We start from the raw sequence: 24,446 nt of genomic DNA, 5'->3' as shown, positions 1-24,446 counted from the left end.
CACTGAACAATAATAACAGTAATGTAATTGGTTGGGTTGTTATATTGTAGTCTTACGATCTTTTGATGGCACTCGATTCTTCATTTTCGTCTTCCTCCAGCAGCAGACGCAGGTAATAATCCCCAATCTTTATCTCATCTGAAAGGCACTCGTATTTCACCTGCAAAGAAGAACATAAATATGCATAGATTTGAGCTATCTGTATCAATTAAAGGCTTAATGCTGTATTCTTCTCTGAGTTTCATAGTGGTATTAGGATATACTGGTCAGTCCTAACTCTCCCCTGTAGCCTTGCAAGCCTTCTGAATGTTGCAGGATTTTTTCCAAGATCCATGACACATGTTGTTTATCGGAATTAAATCATAGGTCACGAGACCCAGATGGCACTCGCCTCAAACTCCTGGTGGTTCCACGAGATGACGTTGGCACTGCCGAGCTCCCGGTCCACACCGAAGGCGCGCATCTCCCCCTCCAGAGCGTCCCGCAGCTCCTCCCTCGTCTTCAGGTTCCAGATGAGGTTTGACCGTGCGTGATCCAGCTGGAATCTGGAGAAGAGTGAAGGGCAGGGCAGGACAGGACGGCATGGTGAAACAGTGGTTGAAGAGACTGTCCCATAACTAACAGGTCACAGGTTTTATCCCTTCCCTATCCTACAGCCATTGTGTGTCCATCAACAGCTATAACAAAGAAACAATTCAGCACCACACAATTACCAGATAATGAATTTACACAGCTAGAGTAAGGTGTAATCTCTCTAAGCAGGCCATGTGGTACCTGTAGTAGAAAAGCTCCCAGTTAGCTTCAATCTTGATTCTCTGCCTTCTCTTCCTCAGGATGACAGGCTTTTGGTTGGGGTTCTGAAATCAACCAAAAGACACAAACGACTTGAGGAACTGTTTGTGGTCATGCTATTATTATCCATAGCCTATACTGATTGTCCTTTTCCAGTCAATGGCATTCTGGGCCCTATTTAAACATCCATGGCACATGGTCTAAAGCGCGTGGCGCAAGTGCATTTAGGGCGTGTCCAAATCCAAATTGCTAGTTAAACGACGCACAATGTGGGCGCAAAGTAAGGTGCAAGGCGCAAAGGGGTTGTACTAAGTCCCTTAATTAATCATAGGTGTGTTTTGGGCGTAACATGAACTCAACCAATCAGAGTGTCATCTCCCATTCCCTTTAACAGCCAGGTGCGCTTGCACCTTGGCGCATTGCTATTTAAATAGCGGATTCGGCAAGTTGGAGAAACGAACGGTTTTCTGCTGAGGAAACAGATCTGCTCGTGCGCGATGGCGATGTGTGTGTGTGTCGGGTAGGCCTATGTTGTGCGTCGGGTGAAGGTAAGATGCCTTTGCAGTTTATTTTCATGACTTTTTGTTGGGCTGTGCTTTTTACATATTTACTGTGTTGTTTTTCTTGGTTGTAGGTTGCGTATTTAGCAATTGGCAATGTGTGATGATGGTTAACGGGACATGTACGTTGCAAATTTGGCACTGCGTAATGGTGAAAGCATATGGCAATTTGGCAACAAAATACATGTCAGGAACGAAGTAAAGTGCAAATTTTCATAGTAGATGATCCTATTTTTCTATTTTGCATGGTAACGCTGTGTGTGTGTGTGTGTGTGTGTGTGTGTGTGTGAGTGAGTGAGAGAGAGAGAGAGAGAGAGACGCATCTTACCATCTGAATAATGCGCCCTTTAAATAGTAGGAAAATACTGCACCAGACTTTAGACCAGGTTTTTGTTGGTCAATGGCGCAATCACTTTCCGCTGCCTCAAGATAGCAATGCGCCAACAATGCGCCTGACCACATCTCATTTTAAGACCAACACGCCCATGGGCGCAAAGATGGGCGCAAGTACATTTGCTATTTAAACAACGTGGGCGCTGGGTGTGAAAATGACAACTGCGTCGATCGGAAACTAGCAATGACACTTGCGCTGTGCTTTGCGCTGGGTGTAAGATAGGGCCCAATTAGTGTTGAGAACTAAAGCTGAAATGATGACGATATGACCAACATTTTACACAGAGTAGAGCACCAGAAATTTAATTACCTGCACCAGTGTGTACTGTGATTGTTTAATAATGTAACAAAGCATGTTTTTGACAATGAAGTACTTATGCAGAATGTTAGAACAAAGGGACAGGCGACATAACACCAAAAAACAAGAGCGTCATCATCACAACACATAAAATAATCTTATGAAACACAAATACCCAAATGGGATCCCAACATTGGGTGCGATCTGTAATCCTTGCTGGGCGACCTGGTTCATCGTCAGTTGTGTACTTTAAGGAGCTACATGAAGAATTTTGTGTTTCTCAAAATGAAGACCGCAATTCCCGCATCCCAAATAATATAATATGCAGTTGTAGAGGCCAGTAGAGGCTGCCAATCTTCTCTGCAATGTTCCCCTTGTTTACAGTAATTATACTGTCTCAAAATTAATGTGGTAATAATTTGTTGATGCAAAAATGCTACATGTAGCACATTTAATCATCAGGTTGGCATGGCTCAAAACATGTGCAATGACAACCACAAATAATGTAGGACTTATGCCAGTTTAGACTGTGTGCCAGCATCTCTATTATCTTCAGCAGGACAAGAAGCTGTCTTTGCTTTTTTATTCTACTTCACAACATATTCCTAGTCATGTTTTGTTGTTTTTGCATTTGTTGCAAATGTTTTTTTCATCTCATTTGGTTGACTCCATCCTTACAGGTCCCGTTAAGGTCATCGCCCGGTCGAGTTAAAGAACGCACCCAATGCGTCACATGAGTTCTAATATGGCAAGAGGGTTTGGTCAAGAGAGGGAACATGGATCCCATTGGTCAGTCCTACTTACCAGGTTATTTCTGTCCTGCTGCATTGATTGACAGCAGAGAAAACCACACAAGACAAAGGGAGGGTGGGGCAGAGACAACACAGAGAGATTATTGTTCCTTGGATCAAACAGAGATGGATCTCAAATACTGATACAAAACTGTTGACATCCAAAACTATCATTAAATTCTCCAGAATCATCAGCTGACTATCCAATAGATTGATGTATTTTTTTTCCAACACTAACTTCTAACTAATGAATCGCTAACAAATATTCATACAGCATGTGGTAGCAAAAGTAAAATGCTTGCTGTGATTCGGGGATATAGAGTGAAAAATCAGTCCAAAATATATTGTTGATCAGCTTAAGCATTATGAGCCAAGTCAACACATTAAAGGAGAGTAATAGAGAGAAGCCTGGTGAAACTCAGGTGAAATAAGATTTGAGGTTATACCCCGCTTTATTTGAAAGTAGATTTGATTTCAGATTTGAAGGAAAGCCAGAGAGCAGGCAGCCGTGGCCAAAGAAACAGTGTTTTGTTAATGAGTGACCTGGTCAGCTGACAACCCACACACACTTTCTACAAGAATGTCCCACACAGTTTCAATCCTCACTGTGCTCCATCAGCTATATGCTAACAATGTTGACATTAAAGTCAAACATGTCATTGCATGAAGAGACCATCCTAGCAAAGTTATCCTCTAAGAGAAAGAGGTGACCCTTAGAGTGGAACTATACTATGCCCATGTTCAACACCTCACCACAACTGTCTCTGGTGCACAAAAAATACACCTGTGAGGGAAAGTATGTGTCAGGAAGACAAACATAATGGTATATGTGAAACATACATGAACAAGTGCACAAACAATTCGCAGGGCAAAGAATGCATTGAGCAAGAGGCATGAATCTTCAAAAGGGATAAAAAAAAATCAAAAAGGGATTTTATCTTGACATAAAGTGTTTCCCCAAAGTCAGGTAGCATCAGCGCTGTCACAAGCTGGCACCACTCTCCATGTTAAATAACAGCAGCATTTCAAAGGCATGTGCTATTAAGTGTGCTTCTGTATTCTGCAATACTGTTCAGCACCAGCAGGAGGAGCAAGAGTCAGAAACGGCTGAGCAGACAGAGTCAGCAGCAGTAGCAGTAGCTGGCTGGTGGAGAACAAGTAAACCCCTGACCTCTAAGCCCCTTTGTGGAGGAAAAGGAAGGAGAAAATCCTCACCTCCTTCTGGGCAATGCCCATCTTATCTCTCCAGTGCATCAGCACTATATCTGCCTTCTCCTTGGCAAACTTCTCCACCTCTTTGGCTGCTTTGCCTGCCATCCGCTGCCACTCAGGCACCTTGTTGCGGCCCAGCTGGTCCTATAGCAAACAAAGATACAGTGACAACGAGTATTTAAAAATTTGAAAATATTCCCAAAATACAAATGAGCTTTTTGCTCGTTCTGACAAATTCACAGCTGTGATGTGTTTGTCCAGGTACCGTGGCGATCTTCAGGTTGTCACGGATGTGCATTCTGTCCACATCCTTCTCTGGGACAGGGTCAGGACTGTCTAGGTAGGCCAGCAGGCCTGTCGGCTAGGAGAGCATGAGACAGGAACAAGACAAGCAAAGTGCAATAGGTAAGGAGAGAGGACTTAAACAGGCTGCCTCAGCTGCCAGTAAAGTTCATTGGATTACATCCTGAAGTACTTTGCCTCTACCACCATCATTACACTAATAGCTTCTGTTATGAATATTGGACAGTGATCAAATATTTATCTGAAAGTCTGAACTGGGTTGATTTGGAGCCCTACCAGTATCCTTTTGAGCAGGTTCATGGCAATGGGGTTCTCCGCTGTCCACAGTCCCACCAGGTGACGACTCAGCTGCCTGTCAGAGGAACATCACACATCAACAGTTTAGCTGTTTTGCCTTTTAATCTTACTGATCTAGGAATTGAAGCTTTTTGTACTGTTGCATGCATTGAAAGTTGCTCTGGATAAGAGTGCCAGCTAAGTGCCAAAATGTGAAAGTAAATCAGTCTTTAAAACCACCAGAGATCCACCAGCAGCAGCAGAAGTCATCATCAAATCCAATGGACTGTTTTGTGTGTGTGTGTGTATATGTGTGTGTTTGTGTGTAGCTCTGACCTGTTGGTAAGCATCCTCTGGTCAGCGCTGATGGTGAACATGGAGGTGTGCAGATGCCTTGGCAGAGCCCCTTCACTCAAAGCCAGCTCCTGCATCTTAGTGGCTATTTCCTTATCTCCCTCCTAATAAACAAAGGTGTGTGTTCATTATCACTGTTGTCCAACACCACCTAAGACCATCCAGTCATCATTAAAATCATCACAATAGACCAATATTGTAGAGCACCTAACCCACGGCAAGTCTTACCTCAATGATGGCCTTCATCACCAGACCTGCTCCTTTCACTATCGCCATAGACGGATGCTGGAGGTAACAAAACAACACAATTCAATACACAAGCATCTACTGAATAAATCAGTCATCTTACTATCATGAGGGCTGAAAAGTTTATTCAACAGTACGCCAATAAAAATATATACAGTATATATCAAGTAGTATTTTTGTTGTTCTATTTGTCATAAAAAGATTCTCAAGCCTACTTCCTCTCCCACTTTTTCTTTTCATTTTGAAAATGGCTGATGCATGCAGCAGCTCTGAGGACGATGAGTCCTCAAACAAGTCTTCAAAACACAGACTAAAGTACAGCCAAGTATGGGAGCATTTCAAGGAAAAGCCTGATAATGCGGCAACATGCCTACTGTGATTGACTTGGCTCACGATAACAGCACAACAAGCATGCCTGAGCATCTGAAAAGAAAACATCCCGGTGTAGAAGATGGCAGAGCATCTTCACAGTAAGTGTAAATCTGCTAGCACAGTGGTGCTAGTAGCACGACATAACTTTAGATGCAATATTTTTATTTCTGACAAGTTAAGAAAACCAAAAATCAATGTTGCGCACTGCAGAGCTCTTAACAACTCATAGCACAATGCTAAAGTGCAGTAGAAGTACCGACAATGTTAGTTACAGTTACGACAATGTAAAGGCACTGTTCGGGTTTCTTCTTGAGCGGATAAATTGATTAATCTCTCATCACAGATGAGAATCTTAATCTAATCATTCTCAGATTAATCAATTATCAAAATAAACATTTGTTGCAACTCTAATCACGATAGCAGCATTCCTCAACTCATAACTGTCCATCCAAGTCTAATTACAAAGCATCTACCCAACTTCTACTCTTATGCTCCTTCACTGCCCCACCTGGAAGAGTTTGAACAGCGTGCGTCCGTTGGAAGCAACCATCTCCAGCAGCATGTCAAACTGCTGGCCCTCAGTGGTCTCACTGTAGGGGGCGCAGAGGGCAAAGGTCAGGAAGTCCAGCAAGGAGCTGATGACCAGAGCTCCTGTTCCATGGTCCTGGAGAAACAGGAGAATGAAAAACAAATGAGAAATGGGGAACTGGAAAAAGACAAGTGGTTGGTGAAACTATATGAAGAAACCTTTTGACCCTACAGGTTATAAATGTTTAAAGTAACCTGAACTCTGATTGCAACTATTGCAACCAGCTCTCTGTCCGTTTTCCAGTGGATAATAATAGCGAGAGAATGTAGCCTGCGGTCTGACAGTGAAGAGAAGCGTACCACGTTACTGATGAATTTTTCAAGGAGGTTTTCCAGGAACTTTTTGGAGGAGAGCAGCGAGGCCTTGTTCAGCTGCTCCTGCCTCAGGTCATAGTCATCGTGCATTGGCTGTGGGAAAAGACGAAAGGAAAGGTCTCAGGCAAACAACAACAAAGTTATCAATCAATGGAACTCAAAGTCTGTTTTTTCTACAAACATACTTGAAATTGAAGAACCGTTCAGTATTACTGAAACAGTACTTAAAATTAACTTTGTTGCAAATAAAGGACGATTATTCAGCAGCAATAGCAGCAACACACCTGCCCCATGCTGAACGGTTGATATTTAGCAACAGAATGAATGCAGATGCCAGATTTAGATGACACTTACACACATAAGGGCGCAGAGCATGTCTATAGCAGCATGTGTCACACCGTTGTTGTTCCTTTTTAAAGCTTTTACCGTCTTTACTCCCAACTTCTCTCTGAACCTGGAACACACAAACATACACTCACTAACTTACCAACGCTACTAAATGGACCATGCACTGAAAAGGTTGGCCTCATATTTGTATGGCCTCATATTTGTATGGAATGTAAAGTATACAAATATCATTTAAAGAGGTCTGGGGTTGGTTACCCAAAAACATTCATAGCTTCAAAAGTTGCTTGCTGTTCCTCTTGCTAACCCACTTTCACATCTTTTGTTGAACTACTGAGTGTCACATTATACAACAATTTGTTCCTTAAAACAAAAGAAGCCATCAAGCCTGTTTTTATCATCATCTCTGTCTTGTGGTCGTGGGAGGGAAACACCAAACTGCTTTGGCAATGAATATTTCGGGAAACCCAGTTCTGGCTCATTCATAACTCCACAGGAACAAAGAATATAAATACAGTTCCTCCCATACATCTCAGTGACCCAGAACAATCGTCTCCTGGATATACAAGATATACAGAAATGTAAAGAATAGAAGGGGCATAAGTGGGTAAGAGGGAGAGAGACGGAGACACAGGAAAAAGAGGGTGAGACGGTGAGAAGTGGAAGGGCAAGGCAAATCGAGGCAGACAGCTCTAGTGAAGTGAGGTGACATAACCTCCCTTCTGATGTGTCTGTCTGAAAGCCTGAGATGAAAGCAGAACACAGATGAAAGGGAGGAGAGCGGCTTGATGGACAGACAGATAAGTCAGACTCATGGAGAAGGATAAGAAACAGAAACAGAGGGCAGACTGAGATGTATGGATTCATATTTACGTTCCATCTGTGAGTCCAGACCCTTGACCAGACCTTGGAATGACAGAGCATGCCTGTTACCCGCAGCTCACCAAAAGCATACTTTAAAAGAAATACAACCAGGAAGTGAACGGGGGAGAGGGAATATCTATCTACTGCACCCTTACTTGGGCAGCTGGGTGAAGGCCTGGAAGCCGGCCTTGGAGGCCACCAAGCGTCGGATGGCCTGGAAATGGCTCTCCAGCTCCGCATTCGGACCCGGCAGCTCGGCCTCCTGGGACAGAAGGGCCAGGATGGCGTTGTTGATCAGCTTCTCTTTGTTCTCTGAAAAAAGACCCTGAGAAGAGAGAGACAGAAGGAGGAAAGGAGTGTGACATCTGCTGGACGGACAGACACAAATCACACAGCGTTTGAACACACACACTCACGTCTTGTGTTACTGCATGTAGCACTCCGCTGTAGGATATGTTGGCGTTGAATCTGAACACTGCGTCAGCAAAGTTTCCATCTGCGCAAAGGAGGAAGGGATGGAATGGTAAACAAAAAAACAGTTTAACCTCAACATTTTCTTTAAAAATACTACAGAAGACGATATCAATATCAAAACCATCAAAAGTAATGAAAATCTAAATCTAAAACCACTTGAACATGTGATATTAAAACCAATACAACTTGATGAATCTCATTAGGAGATCCAGGGCTTTGACTCACTAGGCGGAGCTGCCAGGAATTTGAGATGCAGACTCTCCACTTCCTCGTCCACGGGCATGCTCAGTAAGCCCCATCTTTGCCCTCGTTGCGTGGGGGCCATTTTGACACACACGTCCCTGTTGCCTGATGCTCTAACTCCATCCAGTAGGCTGGCTAACAGCGAGTCCCTACACACACACACACATACAAACAAACACACTCTGCTTAATGCATCACAGATGATCAGTGTTGTTATGGAGCCTGAACACTGAGCACAAAAAAAACATGGAAGACAAGTGGTAAGGCTACGCAGCACAGACATGCATGCATGCACATACACAAATTACTCATCTTGTGAAAAAGGTAAATACTAGAAAAAAATGCAAATGAGGCAGGCCAAAAATACTACCCAACATTTAACCAACCCACAGGGCCTGTACTATGTACATAAAGAAAGATGTATGCATCATGTCTGTGTACCTTTCTGTGGAGGAGAACTTTCTGATCTGGCCTCTGATGAATTCTACTGTAAACACCTGCGGGTTGTCTACATCACAGATGAGAGCAAATACCTGGAGGGACAGTGGGTGGAGGACAAGAAGAGGTGAGAGAGAGAAAGATAGAGAGAGAGAGGGGGAGGAGACTGTTTACTCATATCACACAGACTCAACTGCTCTTAACTTGCAGCGTTGCAATTCATACATATTGAAATGAACACAGTCAATTCAATTAACACTGGTCTTCACAGGAGTAGAACCAGAGAGAACAAAGTTGCCTTGACTACAAAAGTTTCAGTCTACAAATTCTTTGATTTGGTGTCACTAGCCAATGAAAGCCCACCTCTCCGAAGGGTTTGATGGTGACTATGTTGTAGGAAGCTGGGTCTCTCTCCACTAGACATGTCTCAGTCAGGGCCAGGATACGCTTAACAGGCTCCTACAAGGGACAAACAGAACACACACGCACAGAAATTGGTCATAATAATAATAAAAAAACATAAATAACACACGGTACTGAGGAAAAGCTTAGTGCTCTAACCGGGTGACGCGGGGAGATCTTCTGCACCACGAACTCGGCTAGCGAAGTGATGCTCTCGTCTGAGCTGTACTTCCCAAGCCTGTCCGTCACAAAACCCTCGAAGGTCAGGGTCTCCTTCCTCAATCGCAGCATGATGCCGATGAAGTTCCCAGCATGCTCTATGGCGCTGCGGATAATCTCATCCCGTTGCTCTGAGGCAAACAGATGCTGAGAGAGAGAGAGAGAGAGAAAAAGGTTAATGAACAATTTTGTTATTAGGACGCTTTAATGTGAAGAGAGACAGATTGCACACATACACCACAGACAGTCATGAATGCGTACCAGCCTGCTGAAGCCGCCATAGAGGATGCAGAAGCCCCCCTGGTAGTCGGAGACCTCGGCGAAGCCCTCTATGTTGCGGTAGTCGTAGGAACATACCACCCGGTTGGTGTGGGGGTCGATCTGGTCGATGCCGCCCGGAGTCACCTCTAAATTCACAGACTTCCTCGTGTCACTCCAGTGGTGCTTGTAGCAGTTGTAGCGCTGTGAGGGTCGGGGACATAATGTGTTATGTGACATACAATGCATGCTGTGGCACCATGCTGGCTAACATACACTGAAATGGATAACTTATTACATTTTTTTTCTTCCATTCTCTTCTTGATGTATCGCAGCACTTACCCTGCCAGTTATTTTTCCCTCTGAGAAGTCTGTTCTGAATCTCTGTGGAAAAGAAAAAAACAAAAACAAAGATATTATATAATTGTGTCAATTTACACAGTTAGCTTTTATATCATCCCAGATGCACGGTCTTAATTACAAAATTACAAAGACATTTCACTGGTTCACACTCATGGAGAGGAACCTCCATTAGGGAGCCCAGTGGGGAAACACCAGCCTCATTACAGTTTTATAACTCAACATAATGAGTTAATTTCTTTACGCCAACAAATTCTCTGTTGATTCACATGTGTGAAAAACAGCTAAGTCAAAGCAACTGTGATTTGCAAGCACTGCAGTGCTCAACAGTACACTGTACATTGTGAATTTGCTGCATTTTTTTTGGTCAACACAACACAATCTGCAGCCCTGACCCGTCACTGACTAGAAAGCATGAATAAGCCACAAAGACTTCTTTCTTCTCAGACCCTGTTAATATTTGTGTCCATGACGTCTATAGGCTTGTTGTAAACGGTGGTACTGAAGTGATGCAGGTCTGAGTGTTGCTCCTCACCAGTGCTTCTGTGAGCAGCTCTGTCCGGTGCTCTGTGGAGAACTTGAGCGTTTCCGACTTCTTGCCACTGCCCTTGCGGAATGTGAGGTTGAACTCTGTGCCCTGGCCCTTTCCTACCGGGCCGATGCCACAGATGTCTCCATAAGGCCACTGGCAACACAGGCAGCAGCAAGACAGAAACACACACATTGTTAAATTCACACACAATCAAACAAGAGGCACTTGAGCTGCCTAATGTCCCACCATAATCACCATGATATAGTAAACATAACCCGTTATGCTAACGAGGTCATTCATTTGGGTAATTAATGCATTAATTAGCAAATATGCCTATGTCAACAACTCTGTATCTTAAAGCATTAAGGAGTTATAGCAGTTTCAAGAAAATCTGTTTTCCTCAATATGCAAATTTATGCAGCAAAGTGGTCCAAAATCTAACCAGATCATCTACTCTATAAGGGGAACATGTGGTTTAAGTATGAAGTTTCTATCATGCATTGTTCTTGATTTATTGTGTTCACAAGACTGTGTCCACACACAGACTTACAGACACACTGACACTACCATGATGACGGCATAATGTCCTGCATACCATGTATCGTTTTGGTGATTCATAACAGTTCAAACATAAGGACACCACATTACGCTACTATTGTAATTGCATTAAACTAACCATGCTGCTTTTTGCAGTGATTAGCCATGTTCTGGATTTAGAGGGGTAATGAGTAAGGTTTCATGTCCACTGGGGAACCTCTTTGGCTATGGCTTCTTTTTCTTGTTACTGTCAATGGAATGGCATGCTGCTGCATGTTCCCGACAGCGCTGAGAGCTTAGCGTATTTTTGAGCACTCAGAACACCAGAAGTTAAAAATATTTCAGCTTTTAGCAAGAGAGCATCGTGCTTCCAATGGATTTTCAATAGTCACATGGCAACAGCAGGAGCCAAGATCAGCACTTCCCACAAGCATCTGTTAAGCACCGATAGCTACAGTATAACAGGTGCTTGAAGGACACAGAAGCTAACATTGCTTTATAACAGGCTGCATACTGACCTGGTTTGTTACTTCTAGCGTGGTAGGGTTGTAAGTGGTAATGCCATGGGTGCCCACTGAGAAGACTCGCTTGTACCTGGAACAGAGAGATGGGATGAGTCAGATGAACGCCTACCCATCACCAACCACACAAAGACAGGGACCGCTACATTTAACCAGCTCAACAGCATGGGCAGTGAGTCACGTAACGTTAGCTTGGACATTTATTGTGAAGCAGTGAAAACGGGGTGAATGCACACTGCCCTTGGAGTAAGTGATGGTATTTCAAACATGTGGAGGTTAGTGGATCCAATTTGCCCTGAGAATAGCCAACATCCATCCCTATCAATTCACGATCCCAAGGTACCCGATGTGCCGAATATAGCTCATCGCGCCAATAAAGCTCCATTACATCGGACAGAGGGCAGGTTGGGTCGAGAAGAGCAGGTACATGTGCCCCCCCATTGAAGTCCTCTCTCAACCAATGATGAGTCAAGGGCAGAAATGCACACGTCCATTACGTCACTGAGACTCAATTACCAGAAGATGTCATCCACATGCAGGTTTGTCATGTACGTTTTCAGACACTTTTATGAGACAATGGTTGAGATAAGGCACACACCCGAGGAAAGATGATGAGAAAGGATTACAACCTGACACTTTCAGAGCTATGTTCACAGCAGGCAGCCAATGAGCTGAAGTGAAGCGGGTTAACACTGCATTTATAAAGATGTGCGTGTGTAGCATATGTGTAATGTGTGTGTGTCTATGTGCGCATGTGCATTTAATGTATGCATTTATAGTTAGCTCTTTGTCATCTGCTTTTGCTTCCTTTGCACTGCGAGCTGCTGTGATGCTGTAATTTCCCTTGTGGATCTCTAAAGTGTCTATCTATCTATAATAGTGTTGTACGTGGTGTGTGTGTGTGTGTGTGTACGTGCTTGTGAGTCAATAGAGGGGAGGCCAGTCAGAAGTGTAAGCCAGTGCACCCCACCCCGCCTCAGAGTGGCAGAAGAGTTTCCGCTAGACTGCATCTCTGATCCCTTTTCTACACATCAAACCGCCTCACACAGCCGCAGACAAAGAGAGGCCGCGGCTGGCCGAGTACAGTGGCAAAACAAAGGGGGACGCACCAAGTGGAAGCTAAAACCTCACCAGCACGCTGATCAACTTGCGCTTTCATTTTCTGCATTAGGTTTCCTTTCCCTTACTCATCATTTGTGCATTTTGGTTTTGTTTCACCACTTTCTGTCAGTTCATGTCTGTTCTCCAGTTCTTTTATGTTTTTGTTTCTTGAGGTGATTTCATAAGCCTATTGTTTTTACCCGACTTACACAATCTGTATTTTTTCTTCTTTCATATGTGCAAATAAATAAACTCTACCTATAAGCCCAGTTGTAACTCCTGTTTATAAAAGGCAAAAACAAAAGTATACTACAATTAAGAAGCAACTAAATAACAGATCTAAAAGGAAATGTATGTCGGATAGTGTGAAAATGAATCTGATCTTGAGACAAACGACCACTAAGAAAAGTGCTTAGGCAAGACTAACACTAACCCACAGACTAGGAACTTTATCTCCACAAATTATGGGGAACCCTTACATTCAGTCACAGTGAAACCAGACTGTAAAAGAAAGTTTGTCCCCATGGTTCTTATCATATCCTTTACAGCTGTTTATTTCCTTTTCCATGCAATTAGACAACTTGTGCTGTACATGTTATTCAAAGGTACTAAGGAAAACATTCCAATTTTTCAGTGAGACAGCTGAAACTGGACTGGAAATGAAAGCAACACTTACTTCTATGGTCTGACGTGGTTCTTACCACACCCTTCCCAAATGCAATATTGACAAATGAACCATACATGTTCTGCAATACTTACTTTACAGTGTGCAGAATAGTATGGTGAAACTGCATTGTAAAGGATGTGGTAAGAACCAGGTCATACCACAGAATTAAGTGTTGCCTACCTTTACAGTCCAGTTGCAGCTTACTTACTGATTCAATTGGAATGTTTTACCAAGTACCTTTGAAGAACATATATGTTAGCCTTAATTTAACTGAAAAACAAATAAATAACAAATTATAAAGGATATGGTAAGAACCTAGAGAACAAACAATGCTTTTTACTGTCAGGTTTTACCATAATTTCTGAGATAATTACAAGGTAGGCTATTTCATAGTAATACACTAAAGCATACATGGTAGCCATTCAGCAGAGGTGAATTGCAGAATACCAAACTTAATAGAGTTTATGCAAGGTCTTTTTGACAGAATTCCCAAATCCTACAACAATTTCACAGTCTTTATGGTAAGTTTAATAAATACTTTCCAAGTGAATAAAGCGGACAATTACTATGCAAGAAAAGCTAATTTATAAGAAAGTGTTACCATAATTCCTAAAAAGTATACAACAAACTTGGGCTACTGCTAATATAAACCTTCATATCTACAAGATTGCTCCTTGAACTGATGTGTAATAGAGAAGGAGTTACCACCCTAAACAAGTGAAAACTACAATGTAGACACTTGAACTGATGAGTAATACCAGCGTTAAGTAACTCTGCTGTGATTTCTAAGTATTTACCTACTTAGGTACCGCTGTAATTACTTGGCAACATGCTATTCTTACCACGTATTTAGCTGGTAATTGCCTAGTACTTTGGGTGACTGTAAAAGGAAGGGTTGCGATTTATTGTGTTAGCAATTCTGTAATGAATCAGACCACACAAATTCAGTGGAACTGTTAACAGCGTGGGACTATTGGAAATATTAGGAAGGAAGCGCAAAATGCTGCTTTGTCAGTCTTCCCCTCTGCACGTTGTACTGTGGGTGTGGGTGGATGTGGGTTTGATCACTGTACTTTTGGAAAGCTTGAGTTTTCGAAATAAGACGAGGAATTTTTGGTCAACTGACAACATTTTGGCTAGTCTTTGATTTGATAATGGGTCATTTTAGGGTTAGGCTTAGGGTGAGAAATAGGGTTTGGTTAAGATTTGGGAAAGAGGTAACGTTAGGCAGGTATTAAAGTGCGTCAAGTTTAGGGTTGAATTTATCCAATACAAACGTGTGTGTGTGTGTGTGTGTGTGTGTATTTGTGTAAAAAATGTTCCTTTTAGCACCTCTAAGATGCTGTTGCCCTGTATGCTGAACATGCTGACATGCCTCCACTCCTTGCACATCCTCATTAGGCCTGGAGAGAAAGTGGAGGCGCAGATACCATTTAGTCCCACCATGAAAAAGTAGTAAAAGAAAGTCAAATTGAGAGATTACTTTGGCCTAACGCATTCTTACTTGTGTGTGGAGTAAATGACGAACACAAACAGACAAGACAGACAGAGGCCCGGGGCAAGGCTCAAGTGGAATATTATGGGTCCAGACTCATCCCAGAGCACCATCTCCATCCCTCTCCGCAATTACACAAATGTCACGTCATTTCCATGCATCTTCCCATGAGACAGCCCGCTCAAGTATACTCATTCTCTATTTTCTCCACCTCTCCCCACACACAGTTTTTCTCTCCACTATTCCCTGCTTCCGTCATGTCAGGGTGCTACGGCCATGACTCTGCCCCGGTCTGAGGGTGCTGCTTCCCTACAAGAAGCCTTGACCTTGGAGCTAATTGGCTGGCTAAGCTGGGTCTCAACACACGGCTGGTTAATTATTCATTCTCTGTGGGCGGATAGTTTTTTTTTTTTAATACTATCTGGACAGACAGGCGATCTCTGCCCACCCGTGGACAGTGAGTGCATAGGGCTGTACAGACGGTGAAGTCATGGACAGATACATCTATAAAGAAGAATTAGGTCATTCTTTCATGACAACACCAAATGCCTGACATCAGACCCAGCTGATATCAGATTTCATATGCGTTTCGGAAGTTTGAAATAATTGTGATAGCTTAAAACAATGGTGTGATGTGCATGAAGAAGTGGAATCTCATTCAGAGAAGGCCACATTTCCCAACTGCTTGCTTTGAAGATGTTCGCTTAAGTCATTGGGTAACAGCCTATTTCTCTTTATTTTACCATACTTGATACTCTGGTTTTAAACTCTGGTTTTATTTTAAAGAGGTCAAGTGTGTCTTAAGAAGTCATCACAGCATAAGTGATCATGAAGAACTTTGAAAGGTAGCTAAAAGGAGTCTGTTAGAAGATTTTTGACTAAAGCGCACTAATTACAGTATAAAAAGCAATGTGCTAAGTGTACATACTGAACATCTGCAGCTGACTGCATTACAAAGTGATGATGCAGTGATAAGTACACAGGAGCAGCTGGGACACTGTCTAGCTGGAGAAGCCAATGTCAGCTGCTAGGACACAGTTAGGCTATACGTGTATGTAGGAAGGTGCGGTGAGTGGGGGTTAAAGTTGAGTTGGGAGGGGAAAGGGAAACTTATGTTAAGAATATGTAAAAGAGTCCATGGGAAATTAACCCTTCCATAAAGGATGTTTATGAGGAAAAAGGCACATTATAAAACAAGCTTTACAATGGCAGTTTACAGTACAGTCAGTCACACCACAGATACAGTTTGTGAAAATTAACAGATTCCTCTTCTTCATTCATTCATGCTGCACAACACAGCTTTAGAGTTTTGCCTTCCACTTTTTAAGATTTCATAATATATCAAATTTTGCAACTTCCTGTAGGCAATATGAGCAAACCCTCTGAACAACTGCCTCTCCTCTTCATACACAATGTGCAGTTTCTCACAAAGAAGACAGAGCTGAAGACATAAAAAGCTAGGCTACAAAATCCACTATACAAGACACAATAAATTACATAGGAATGCACAGATGTACTGTTCCATCTATCAAAATCCAAACAAATCCAATCAAAGTCTGGACAAACATTCGGGACAACCTTTGACAAAACAAGAGTTTATAAGAACTTTGTTTTCTTGTACCTTAGAGGATATGCTTTGTAGTCCAAGCCTAAATTGGATTATCAGACAACTGAATCAGTCATTCAATCAGATTACTGAGCAAATGGACTCTTAACTTCAGTGTTTCAGTGTCCATTGAGTAGCTAAACTATGAGAATGGAGAGAATGGAGAAAGGAGAGTTGAATGTGTGCAGACCTACCAAAAACTCAGTCAGGAAGTTGAAGGGAAACAATAAATGAAAAGACTTCATCATGACTGGAAAATAAAGTTGCGCCTTAATATATCACAAACACAAAGTACAAGGCGGGGTAGTTGGATCAGATCCTGTGTATTGGTAATAAAACTCATTAAAGTATTAGGCCTAACAATACAGATAAATATGACTTGAGCATCTGTTGCAGCTAAGCTCCCTTATTGTTTAAACATAATGGTGAGCTATCAAGGCATTCAAAAGAGATGGGGATTTGTATCTTATGTGGACTGAAAGAGCTTAGAGAAGTACTGTATGCAGAAGGCAGAAAATCCTCTCTGCTCTGAGAGAATCCATTTGTGTAGAAGACATGGAACCGTCCGTTAGCAGGCCACACCACAGCCAAGTCGAATATAACCCTACAAGCTAGGGTCACAGGACTTAAAAAAAAAAACATGATCACGGGCACAGAGAGGAGAGAAAATGCTGTAGTGACACTAAAGCTGGATGCACACTACAAGACTTTAGGCCCACTTTAGCTGTCCCAGACAAGTTTTTGAGATCTGAGACAATATCTCCATCCTGCAGCCGTCACTGAAGTTTGAGCGTGTCAGAGCGACAGTCTGACCCGTCTCAGACATCCAGAGATTTTCCAACATGTTTGATTTTGTCTGCACAAAATTCGAGCAGAAATAACCAATGAGAGTTCGAGAGGAAACCAGGCAGAAGAGGTGCAAACTACACATCATCATCATGGCTTTATAATTTACGTCCACCTCTCTGCAGAACAGACGACCCATGCTGCCCCCGTCTCCCCAACCATTCTCTCCTCCAAATTCGCCATCTAGCCCTTCTTCATGTTTTTCTTTTTCGACACAAATGACTGCACACACATTAAGTGCTGCAAGCTGCTCTTCTTTCTCAAGCTCCATTTTTGCACAATCAGGTGAAAAACAAAGTCATGTTTCGTTTTTGTTTTGACGAGACAGCAGGGTCGAGGTCCGTCAAGATTAAATACAAGTGAAAATGTGAATGTGTGACTAGGGCTGCACAATTAATAATAATAAAAAAAAAAAAACAACAACAACTTCAATTTCCACATTGCAAGAGGCTGCAACCCAATTTCATATACAAAGAATTGCATATAATAAAAACATGTTTACTGGATTTAAACACAGCAAATATTAAGCAACTCATCTCAGTTTTAATCCATTAAAAATGTTTGTTTGCTAATAAAATCTTAAATATTGAAAAATCTGTGTCTGTGTATTGTATTGCAATATTATATTTCAATTGCATATTTAGCAAAATATGATTATTTGTCAATATCGTGTGTGTGACCCCCCATCTGTGCCGTATCGTTTAATGTGCGCACCGCTACATCAGCAAGACAAGAAACTACAGGAAATAAGGTTGTTTTATGTGAGCAGGACTGAGATCTTCGCTTTTTCACAGTCGCACAGTTTGCACTCGGCATAAGCAGCATCCAGAAATGAGAGGCACTTTCTAAGTCTTCACTGAAGATTGACACCAAGTGTCCTGCGCCCAGCTGTAGCTGTTAGAGGTGCTGGCACATCAAGTGATGCCAAATACTCTCTTCCATGCTGCACGTCTACAATTCACATGACAGAAGTACTTTTTATACATGGCCAAAGAGGGCAAGCTAATCGAGGATGAGTATAATTAAAGTTGGCTTTTGGGAATATGTTCTGTATTCACAGTGAAGAGCTGTGCTCCCTCTCATCCCTGACACAGTAACTGTGCAAGTCTGAGATGATCCAGCGGCTACATAAAACATGCAATACAGTTTCCTCTATCTAAAGCCAGGGTGGGAAAATAACACTAGCTCCCAGGCAAAAGCTGGTACATTTTGCTTTGGCTAGCAAGTATGTCTACTCTGTGTGGCACTTTGGCAGATAAGCAACCACTGATTGGATGTCCTATACTGTTCTAAAAACTGTTGGCTGGTGAAGTTAGAGTGGATAGTTACTTTTAGTATTTACTAACCACTGTGGCCTGTAGACAAAAATATTTCCCACCATGTCTGAGGCTTTTTGGTTGTCTGAAGCTAGATAAAAGAGGCCATCCTGACATAACCCCCTTCTCTTTCTTTTTCTGTTGACCTATCTATCAAAGCCCTGGACTCATTGTCCACTGTCCTCTCCACACACATCAACGCCCGTCTCTGGTGGACACTTCAGGAGGCATTAGCTGGATGAAACTCTGATGATGGATAATGCTCTGCAGCACTGCTTACGTTACCTAAGTCAATGACAGGCCTTAATGGGACAAAGCCATTTAGAAAGCAGGTATTGGTAATGTGATCCCACTGTCCCAAATCGAGCTTGCATAGAAACAGATTCTTTAGCTCTGAGGGCTACCAAACAGCTAGGTCTAGTTTGTTAAGTCCCAGCTAATTTTAGGTTCCTTGTTCTATGTTAGCTTAATTGTGTTACTTTAAGACAATCTAGAAACAGTTTACATAAACATATTGCTACATAAAGTAAAAATAGGTAGCCTGTGCCCTAAAGAATACATGTACTTTGTAAGGCAAGTACAAGCCTACCTACTACAAAATGATGTATTCATTCTATTGTAAAGGGATTCATTCATATAGTTACTCACAATCTCCTTTAATCACAATACCTGGTATGAGAAAATGGCTAAGTACAATAACAGCTCCTCCTACTGTGCCCCTGTTTCCTGTTTCCTTCCTATGGTAAGAAAACTGAGGAAAGAGGTCTGTTAAGGAAAATTGATCCCAAAATATCAAATCTCACATCATTCTGCATTACTGAATACATATAATAAATGCATTCGTCCCTACAATGTTATAAAGAAAGTTTTATATACATGTACAATTGTGTATTTACTGAGTTGGGTGAGATTTAGAACTTTATATATACTTTGAGTGCATCTTGTGACACCTAGCTACCAACATATACAATGTACAGCATTACAGCCTACATCATGCTAATAAAATTATCCCATCTCATGTATTTGTGGTTTGAGCCTGAGCGGGGACAATGCTGCTGCAGATACAATATGGCATTTTATAATACAATGGGCTTACAGTAACTGGTATTGCTGATTTTAACTAACCAGTTAGCTGGTCTCTCTCTTTCCATCTCTTTCTCTCTAGTATTAGAGAAAGAAGTTGGAGAAGAGATAATACTGGTACCCTTGGGCGAAGCAGCTTTTTGTGATTCTGTCTGCAGACAATAAATGGACGTCACTACATGGACATCATCTTGCCTGAGTCCAATTCTGTGCTATTTGCACTGGTTCTTTGGGTTACATTTCAGCTCTACAAAACACACAGATCACTTTAGTACTGATCAGTGACTGCTGACAGTGGTCTGCAGACCTATTTTCCTCAGCCAGGATAAGGAAGTCAACACAATGGAAGCACTGAGTCAGGATTTCAGGATTTTCCCAAACCTTATGTAGTAGCTTCATCACCTTAGTGGTGATGAAGAGAATACTTAGGGCTAATTTTGCCTTTTAAACCGACATAAAGAACACATATGAAATAGATTGTGCTGTCACCCCTGAAATCCTATAGATGTTCAGGGAAAAGGAACAAACAAATTGCGGGTCTTACTTTCCCCTCCAGGAGTGTTTGGTGGTGTAGAAACAGGCCAAGTCTTTGTTGTCTTTGACGACATTCATCTTCTCACAGGACCTATAACACAGGAGAGCAGTGGTTATAATCAGGGTCAAAAAGTAAGTAAAGTAAGTAAGGTAAGCGTTTCTGCATATTCAACATAGAAAAGAGTTCATAAAATAAATGGGTGGGTGACTTTCATTTGGCCATTGCTTACGTGCAAAACTGATTTAATTATAGAGCACAAAAGAAGGGGAGGGATTCTCTTTGCACTGTGATCTGAGGTAGTCACATGAGCGAGGCCATGTCTCAGTTAACTGTCGGAGAAGTTACCAAAAAACCTGCACCCCGACCTTTGTCCATCATTTATGTAACACGCATTCCAATATACTGCCACACACACACTTCACAAAGCCATTAAACATTCTACAACTCAAAGGGACAGCCTCCCAACAGACACTCCCTCGGCTTGAAGAGTCCCGCTGCTGCCTCAGCTCAATCAGAACTTCTCTATTACACTGAAGAAACAGACTGATTATCTATTCAACAACAGCGGGCAGCGGGCTCCATGACTAACTGACTGATTCTGCATAGCCATGGCCTCGGCTACTAGTGCTAGAACCAATGCCGCGGGCGGTATATGACTTCCACTTGATGCAGTTTACATAATCGTCTCTCCTCTGACATCTGCTCTCTCCCTCATGAATGCATTTTCACAGGCAGAATGAGAAAAGAGGAATACTTGCCAGCAAGGCATCACAGGGATATAACCTGCTCAGCAAAAACAGAGAGGAAATGAAGGACCTCTATTCAGTGCCGATATCATTAACACCAACTACAGCACAACAGAGCACCAGTTCAAAATGTCAATACAGTCTGGTGTAAAGCCAACGTAGCCTATTGATAATCTATTGATCATCTTTAGATAAAAAGGGTTAGGCTATGTCTTAGTGTCTGGGTCCTCTCCCAAATTTGTGTGCAAAATCACAATTTAGCTGCTAGCCGTTCTCAAATCTGGACAGTAGATTAACTAAGATCGTATTTCTCTCTACCATGTCCAAAGACTGCTTTTCCAACTACATGCTTTCAACTTATGATCACTGTAAAATAAAGTACAATAAAGCCTGGCCAAGCCTACACACAAAGTTTAGGGTTTTTTTTTTTTGTTTTGCTTGTAACATTAATACAGCTGTGATACTTTATGATAAAGACAGTTTCAAACAAATAATAGATGAAGGCTAAAGAGACAAAATAAAACACAGTAAGTGCATAAGAGGGAGGCAGCAGTTGCCTCTCCTGTCCTAAGCGCAGTAACCTCTCTCTGCTGGCCGCTGCACTGTGACAAGGGGAACCTGTGTCAGCACTCTGCCAGGATCCTGGAAATAACTGACTCCAGTTTTCCTTCCTCTCCATGTCAGCGTGCAAATGAAGCAGGGAGCAGCAAAATAAGTCCAAATGATGGAATCCACCGTTCATCAAGGGGACGAGTGTCTGGCAGTCAAAGAGGGCGGTACGCAAAATACAGACTGCTTCCAAGCGCCTCAGCACTGGATGAGGAATTGAAAAATTAGTCAAGTCGCAGTATCTCATTAATCCCCCACTGTAAGAAGTCTGTGCTGGAGAGACAAAGCTCAAAGGAACACTGTAGAGCCAAGTTTTGCATCAACAGTTATTTTTTCCAGACAAGCGTTCATGGAGCTGTATAATGAATCTAATCCAAAGTGGGGGCTGGCTGATGGAATGCACAATAGGAGATGTTAGCAACAGGCATAGGACCACGTGCTCCTCGGCCCTGTGGGCAGTGCAGTTTTAATTCTATTACTGTGATGAGTGTATAAAAAGACCAAGGCAGATTCCAGGACCGGGTCATGTGATTGCCCCTCCCAGCTCTTTCTGACTGCATGTAGATCAATAGTAACATTTTCATGGGCCATTCTTGACAGAGCTTAGCAGAAAAAAAACTGAGTAGGAAGACAATGAGGCATATAGAAATGGAACCTGGCCCAAAGCAAAGTACACAGCGGCTAGATGACAACCTGTCTCAGACAAGTCTCACAACTTTTCATGAACTGAAAGGAATACAGGCTTCGATCAGTGCTAACAAAGAGTGCGTAATGAGATCTTGTTGTGTTGCGTCTGTGACAGTAAGCGCAGTGCCATGGTATCTACTGGCTCTTGCTTTCAACCAGGTAGCACTGCTAAGAGGATTGTAGCAGACCTCCAAATGGGACCCAGCAGGAGGCTATCTGAACCTTGACTTAACTAGACTGAATATCATGGTGCAACCACTGGCTACAATGCATGTCATGGCAATCATGGGTCAGCTAACTGTTGTTGAAGAGTATACTGCCAAATTAGCCCTGTGTAAACAAACCGCCTCCTCAGTCTATTTGTTTGACTTTAGCCTGTCTTGTGCCTCGTTTCAACATAAATATTGCTCACAGCTGTTGTAAAAATGAATCAATAGTATTCTTTTGAAAAGTATGACGGGTAAGAATAGGAAAACAGTTTTCAGCATCAGTGTGAGTACAAGAGCCTGGGACAAAAACTGGCATGGGTTTTTAGATCGGTGTATGCCCCTAATCTTATCTTTTGAGCAAGCTGTTATTCAACATCAAGCCGAACTTAAATGTACTGTTATTGAATAGACAGAGGAGTTGCAATAAAAAAAAGATCTACAGGGGAATATCTTGAACCAGACCATCTTTATGATTTTGGTCAAATACAGAACCCAGTCATATCCAGATAACCCGAATGCCACGATGGTCTCTGTGCTCCTTTCACTGTCACCCACAACAAAAAAAGTAGGTCTCTTCTTGAAAGCATTTCCTGCACTGAATACTTGCTGTAATATCCTTCCGTTCTTTGCCAATCAACAATAATAAAAAAAAAAAATCACATTCCTACACTAAAACAGGAACTTTAAGGTCGCAATCTCATGTTTCTTTAAAGTGCGTGGTTCTATTTGGATTACAGAAACACTTGCTTGCAAATTTAAGAGAGCTTGTTAATTCTTTGCACATGACTACTACAGATATAAAAAACAGCGGAAACATGCATATACGAAAAAGGTTAAATAGCTAACTCTGTATGTCTGCAGTTTGATGTAAAGGCTGCTGTCACAATTATTGTACACAGTCCGTCTGACGCGGCTGGTGTCGACCTGTCAAGTACCCAAGACAAGCAGCGCTACCTGGCTCTCAAGCAGCTAGCGTTAACCAACTCTGCTTCATTGCAGCAGGCCCACACAGTCACTGACTGGCTAAAAACAAGAACGACAGCACCATTTTTGCGACGCAGTCAGATGTGGACACTATTGCTACAGCTTGAGAGGGTCACAGGAGGCCCCGATACTTTCGTTACTGCTGTTTGTTCGCCAAACGCAGAAGGGGGCCGTTGGAAGCTAACGCGAGCTAGTAGCTAACTAGCAAACTAGACAGGTTTCCATTGCCAGACAAGAGCTAGTCGTATTAGCAACGGGGTTCAATCAAGCAAGCGCAAACATGGAGGAGATGGCTTGAGGAGAATGGCAGGCAATCACAAGTGCATTTACCTGTAAAGTCGCTAACAAATGTAATTTGTAGCCGTCCCTCGGCCCCCACCCTCCTCTGAGTGCGGCCGGTACGTCTCAGTTTTCCCAGTCCGATGCTGAAGGAGCTCAATTACGCCGTCTTCCCCAACAGGGCTCAGGACGCTGCCATATTCCTGATAGCAAAAGTGTGCTACTGCGCAAGCGCAAGGCCTGCCTGTCATGAGTCTGTCAGCTGATTGGTCTGTCAGGAAGTACAGTTGACGAGATAGCTGATCTGGGAACAGGTTTTCCTCATATTTCTTAGTGTTTGTATTGATTGGTACTGCCGCAACTGACCTCGAAACAGTTTAGATTGATAGTCTATTCAGGATTGGGTTAAAATAGCGGAAAAGAAAGGAGAACATCTCACATGGTGGGTGCACCCAAGTATCGGGCTGCAGCTATACCCTACTCGGTGCACCCCTGCTCTGCCATTTGGTCTGAGGATGTCAGATATTGGAAATGTTGAGTCTGTCGGCCAGACAATATGCAAAATGGACAAACGATGAATAAAAACAACC

The 24,446-nt window shown here is 42.5% G+C and overlaps 1 protein-coding gene across 3 annotated transcripts in view; it reads right to left on the bottom strand.

The window, feature by feature from the left end:
* Positions 1-24,032, bottom strand: part of dnajc13 (dnaJ homolog subfamily C member 13) — a 37,805-nt gene extending 13,773 nt beyond the window's left edge. The window contains exons 1-25 of one of the 3 annotated variants that reach the window (XM_071915047.2): positions 23,908-24,032; positions 20,352-20,432; positions 11,691-11,766; positions 10,639-10,788; positions 10,086-10,127; positions 9,747-9,947; positions 9,426-9,632; positions 9,228-9,323; positions 8,868-8,959; positions 8,409-8,575; positions 8,126-8,205; positions 7,865-8,034; positions 7,719-7,751; positions 6,855-6,954; positions 6,486-6,593; positions 6,106-6,261; positions 5,208-5,264; positions 4,962-5,083; positions 4,626-4,701; positions 4,312-4,407; positions 4,050-4,190; positions 2,848-2,865; positions 775-857; positions 392-545; positions 57-160 (exon numbers count right to left, since the gene is read on the bottom strand). In XM_071915047.2, the coding sequence (XP_071771148.1) occupies positions 57-160; positions 392-545; positions 775-857; positions 2,848-2,865; positions 4,050-4,190; positions 4,312-4,407; positions 4,626-4,701; positions 4,962-5,083; positions 5,208-5,264; positions 6,106-6,261; positions 6,486-6,593; positions 6,855-6,954; positions 7,719-7,751; positions 7,865-8,034; positions 8,126-8,205; positions 8,409-8,575; positions 8,868-8,959; positions 9,228-9,323; positions 9,426-9,632; positions 9,747-9,947; positions 10,086-10,127; positions 10,639-10,788; positions 11,691-11,766; positions 20,352-20,419 (2,597 nt within the window). In that variant the 5' untranslated portion in view covers positions 20,420-20,432; positions 23,908-24,032. The remainder of the gene's footprint in view (positions 1-56; positions 161-391; positions 546-774; positions 858-2,847; positions 2,866-4,049; positions 4,191-4,311; positions 4,408-4,625; positions 4,702-4,961; positions 5,084-5,207; positions 5,265-6,105; positions 6,262-6,485; positions 6,594-6,854; positions 6,955-7,718; positions 7,752-7,864; positions 8,035-8,125; positions 8,206-8,408; positions 8,576-8,867; positions 8,960-9,227; positions 9,324-9,425; positions 9,633-9,746; positions 9,948-10,085; positions 10,128-10,638; positions 10,789-11,690; positions 11,767-20,351; positions 20,433-23,907) is intronic. The other 2 variants (XM_071915048.2, XM_071915050.2) reach the window with 2 other exon arrangements.
* Positions 24,033-24,446: the final 414 nt, after the last annotated feature.

The sequence above is a fragment of the Centroberyx gerrardi genome, chromosome 22 (assembly GCF_048128805.1).
Source record: "Centroberyx gerrardi isolate f3 chromosome 22, fCenGer3.hap1.cur.20231027, whole genome shotgun sequence".
NCBI classification, from domain to species: domain Eukaryota; kingdom Metazoa; phylum Chordata; class Actinopteri; order Beryciformes; family Berycidae; genus Centroberyx; species Centroberyx gerrardi.
This window is presented reverse-complemented; position numbering and strand designations above follow the sequence as displayed.